This window comes from Trachymyrmex septentrionalis, unplaced genomic scaffold, assembly GCF_001594115.1.
Source record: "Trachymyrmex septentrionalis isolate Tsep2-gDNA-1 unplaced genomic scaffold, Tsep1.0 scaffold2, whole genome shotgun sequence".
In the NCBI taxonomy this organism is placed as follows: Eukaryota; Metazoa; Arthropoda; class Insecta; order Hymenoptera; family Formicidae; genus Trachymyrmex; species Trachymyrmex septentrionalis.
Window position 1 is genome coordinate 2,510,754 of NW_017305179.1, and position 3,851 is coordinate 2,514,604.

At 35.1% G+C, this 3,851-nt stretch overlaps 2 protein-coding genes across 2 annotated transcripts in view; one reads left to right on the forward strand and one right to left on the reverse strand.

The window, feature by feature from the left end:
• The window catches only part of LOC108747481, a 9,205-nt gene that overhangs the window by 3,190 nt on the left and 2,164 nt on the right, over positions 1-3,851 (reverse strand). Inside the window, exon 2 of the mRNA XM_018484986.1 lies at positions 14-377. Within this exon, the coding sequence (XP_018340488.1) occupies positions 14-376 (363 nt within the window). The 5' untranslated portion in view covers position 377. The remainder of the gene's footprint in view (positions 1-13; positions 378-3,851) is intronic.
• The window catches only part of LOC108747315 (IQ and AAA domain-containing protein 1-like), a 6,185-nt gene continuing 2,665 nt past the window's right edge, over positions 332-3,851 (forward strand). Inside the window, exons 1-9 of the mRNA XM_018484704.1 lie at positions 332-396; positions 496-766; positions 922-1,077; positions 1,143-1,279; positions 1,411-1,662; positions 1,831-2,132; positions 2,266-2,800; positions 2,883-3,226; positions 3,437-3,679. Of these exons, the coding sequence (XP_018340206.1) occupies positions 624-766; positions 922-1,077; positions 1,143-1,279; positions 1,411-1,662; positions 1,831-2,132; positions 2,266-2,800; positions 2,883-3,226; positions 3,437-3,679 (2,112 nt within the window). The 5' untranslated portion in view covers positions 332-396; positions 496-623. The remainder of the gene's footprint in view (positions 397-495; positions 767-921; positions 1,078-1,142; positions 1,280-1,410; positions 1,663-1,830; positions 2,133-2,265; positions 2,801-2,882; positions 3,227-3,436; positions 3,680-3,851) is intronic.

Here is a 3,851-nt window from a genome sequence, read left to right on the forward strand (position 1 = left end):
CAAAATTAATTACCTGCAATGCCGTTCTATCACCGGCGCATCTGAGCGTATGTGGAAAGTCACAAGAACATTCTACGCCTGCTTTTGTGATATTTGGACATTTCCACATAGTGTCAGAGAAAGATGACAGCGACGACGACAGTGATGGTGATGCGTGGGATAGATTTTTCGGGATGCCATTGTCTTGCGTTGTCGTAGTCGCCAACGGCAACAATGCATTTTCTTCGGTGGTCGTCGTCTTTATGAATGTAGCCGTCGATGTTGCCATCAATGTAATCGACTCCATTGTCGTTGTGACATTGTCCTCTGTTGCGTCGAGACATGACGCTGTCATTATCAATGTTAAGACGAGTAGATCTCGAAATAATTTCGGCATTCTGAAAAGAGATGTGATAGGTATATTGCCTTTATGATTGTTTATCATATATAGAAAAAAATTTCTTTTTCTGACAATAAGTAATACTGCAAATTAAAATATTTCGATTTTGTTTTTAGTTAATGTACGCAAATTCATTCTTAAAACGTCGGTCACTAACCATGGTTTAGAAATGACTCAAGTTCCAAATTTTTCGAGGATAAATAATAAAATTCTATAATATCAATGAAAAGCATATTTAAATTCAATGTCTGACGTTTATTATAACCAGTTATGGCTTATCACGAGAAGCGACCTGGAAAAGCTGTTAAAACTCGAAAGAGAATTGCAAAAAAGCGCACCATTAAAACAAAAAGTTGCTTTATATTCTGCGTTATCTATGTATTTGAGGCATGTGTTCGAATTAATTTTATAAAAACACCTCGCGTACGTGTATACAATAAATTTAATTATTTTATTAATTTAATTATGATATAAATAATACACGATATGCTACTAATCCTTTCTTATGAAATCATTAATCATTTAAATTAATATTTGTATAGATATCGTAATATTGTAAGAAGACTCCTCATGTGTTACGATCAAATGGTCCAGACGCAGAAACGGGAATTAGTTAAGAAGATGTTAAATTGTGCTATCGGTCGTATGCTAGAATACAAAAAGGAAATTGTGGCGATGGATAATAATAGAGATTATCAGTACGTTTTTCATTGCTCAATCATCAATTTATGCTCTAATTTACAAAGAAATATTGTTTGCATAGATGGCCTGACGATATTTTGAATCAAATGAAATTCACACCAGATGACATCGAGCTACTTGCATCAGTGTCTGGTCGAGAACGAGTAGAGGAACGCAGAAAGTTTATTCAAGAGTTGATGGAGAGTGCTCTTGATGAAGGTTTGCAATCGATTCATAGGTTTTTTTAAATTGATAATAAAATTTTATTAAAATGTTGAAGTAATTAATACAATAATTTACGTTTAACAATTTAATTTAAAAGTTTAAATACATTTTTGAAATTTATCTAGTACCACCGACGATAGAACGCCGTCTTTCACAGGTTGAGAGTACGACCGAGGTGGAAGATGAGATGTTGAAGAAACGCGCTCGACGAAAAATGCGCATCGTACCACCATCGCAAGCAGAATTAATCCAGGAATCGCCTTTGGAAAAAGCCGCCCGAGAAGCGAAGCTTGCTGCTGAAAAAGCTATGCATGACGCAATGATATTGATACAGAGTCATGAGAGAGCCAGAAAGGGACGCATCCACGGTGTAGATGGTATATTCGCAAGAAAAAAATAAATAAATAAATAATTTCATTAGAATAAAATTTTTTAAGTGAGACACTCTCATATGAAAGAAAATGGTATTGAATATGATATATATATCTATTATAACATTTATTATTACGTTTGCCTATTAATTATGATTGATGCTAATTTTTAAGCGGAACGTATATACGATTACAACAAAAAAGTGAGACACGGAGAAATAATACCGAAAAAAATAGATTTCGCCAAATACATCAAATCAACAGTTACGATACAACGTGCATGGCGACGTTATGCCGCTAGAATAGCTATGAAAAAACGAATTGCACGTCTCGAAGAAGCTTTGGGTATGACTACACCAAGCTGGCGATACAACAAGACAATCGCAAAGGATGATGATAACTTTCAGCGACGACGTGCTCTGATGCCCGTATTCGATGAACGCATGAAGAAAGCAAACAGTGACGAACGTACAAAGGTAAATTTTTCAAATAGAATTCGTGATTTACATTGTATTATTGTGAAAGAAAAAAAATATAAGAGAAAGATAATAAATTAAAAAACAAAAAATAATAAGTGTATAAGATTAAAAAATAATTAATTCCCAAAAGCTCCTGAAAATCAGAGGTCCGGGATTAATGGAGGATATCACTGACGAAATTCATGAATGGTTCGTCGTTTGGTACAACGCATTAGGACATTACGATGTGTTTCCAGCTGCGAATTTGGGTGGCAGTGTACTGATCGTGACCGGGCAGACCTTGACGCCAGAGGAATATTTAATGGAAAAATTAGAAAAAGAGAAAAAAGCCAAGGAAAAAGAGAAAAAAGCCAAGGAAATAGAGAAATCTCTAGTTGAACCTATCAAGGGCGAAGCTGGTTGGAAAATGCCGCAAACAGATACTTTGTCCTGCTTAGAGGAAGCAAACAGCGATTTCATTCGAAATTGGAGCTTTCGCGACGAAAAATATTTAGAACAAGAATATTTGGATGTAATCACTGAGAAACTTTGTTACGAGTTGCAGTTAGAAATGAGAGAGATAGTAGATGAATTGATGAGGGCCGAATTGAAATTACTAAACAAGGCATTGTTGAAGGATCATGCAGATGACGAGCCGAAATTCAAGATTCCAACAATGAATAAAAGTAATCGATACAACTTAATAATTAAAACTTTTGCACTTATTATCTAAATAAAAATGTGAATTTTGATTAATTATTATGACAGGAACGATCGACAGAAAGAAAACGAAGAAAGACATCCTTTTAAAGGATGTGGTCATTAAGAATCTCTTTAGCGAGCTTCTACAAGCTAAAATCATTAGGGACTACCAAACCATTCTTTTACGCGATTGGTTTGGTGATCTATCCTATCAAAATTACGAGGCACGTCGCGAGCTCCGGGATCACAAGCATCGACTCGGAGAAGTAAAGCAGCTCGTCTTAGAGTACTGCATATTGCCTTTAATTTCCAAGGAGACACATCAACTTGCACCGCTCATACGTTCTGTGTGCATCTATGGATTACCAGCAACCGGAAAAACCTCGCTTGTGAATGCTATCTGCTCAGAGGTGATCTTTGTCTCGATTATGTACCTTCCCATGTGAACCATTATGTCAAAAGATATTCAAAATATGTTATATATACATATATATAGTACGACATACGATAATTTTTCAATTCTTTGTAATACAATATTATGATGATAATACCATAATTAAAATAGACTGTATTAATATTCCTCCCGTCTATGTATTTATGATCTCTTTGAACTTTCTTAGATCGGCGCGTTACTTTTCGACGTATCAGCACCTGTTTTAGCTAATCAATATGTAGGCGAGGAACAGAAACTCATCGATATAATTTCTAAAGTGGCCCGTTTTTACGCACCTTCCATCATATTTCTCGATGCTGGCGAAAAACCCTGGCTGAAAAAAGTTCCACCAGACGAAAGGGATCTTCAACCCAAGCGATTCACCAAACATTTTATGAAACTAAAGAAAAACATTAAGCCAGGCGATCAGGTAAAGCTACAAAGAAATTGGCAAATAATTTTTCTTTTACTCTCTTAGTAATTCTTTTTATTCTGTTGTGTGATTTACTTTTTATTAATTATCTGCAACTGCTCTGTCAATGTATTCTCAGCTTGCGCTTTGCGCTATAATGTTTAAAGATCTTTAGACATTAGAAAAAAAA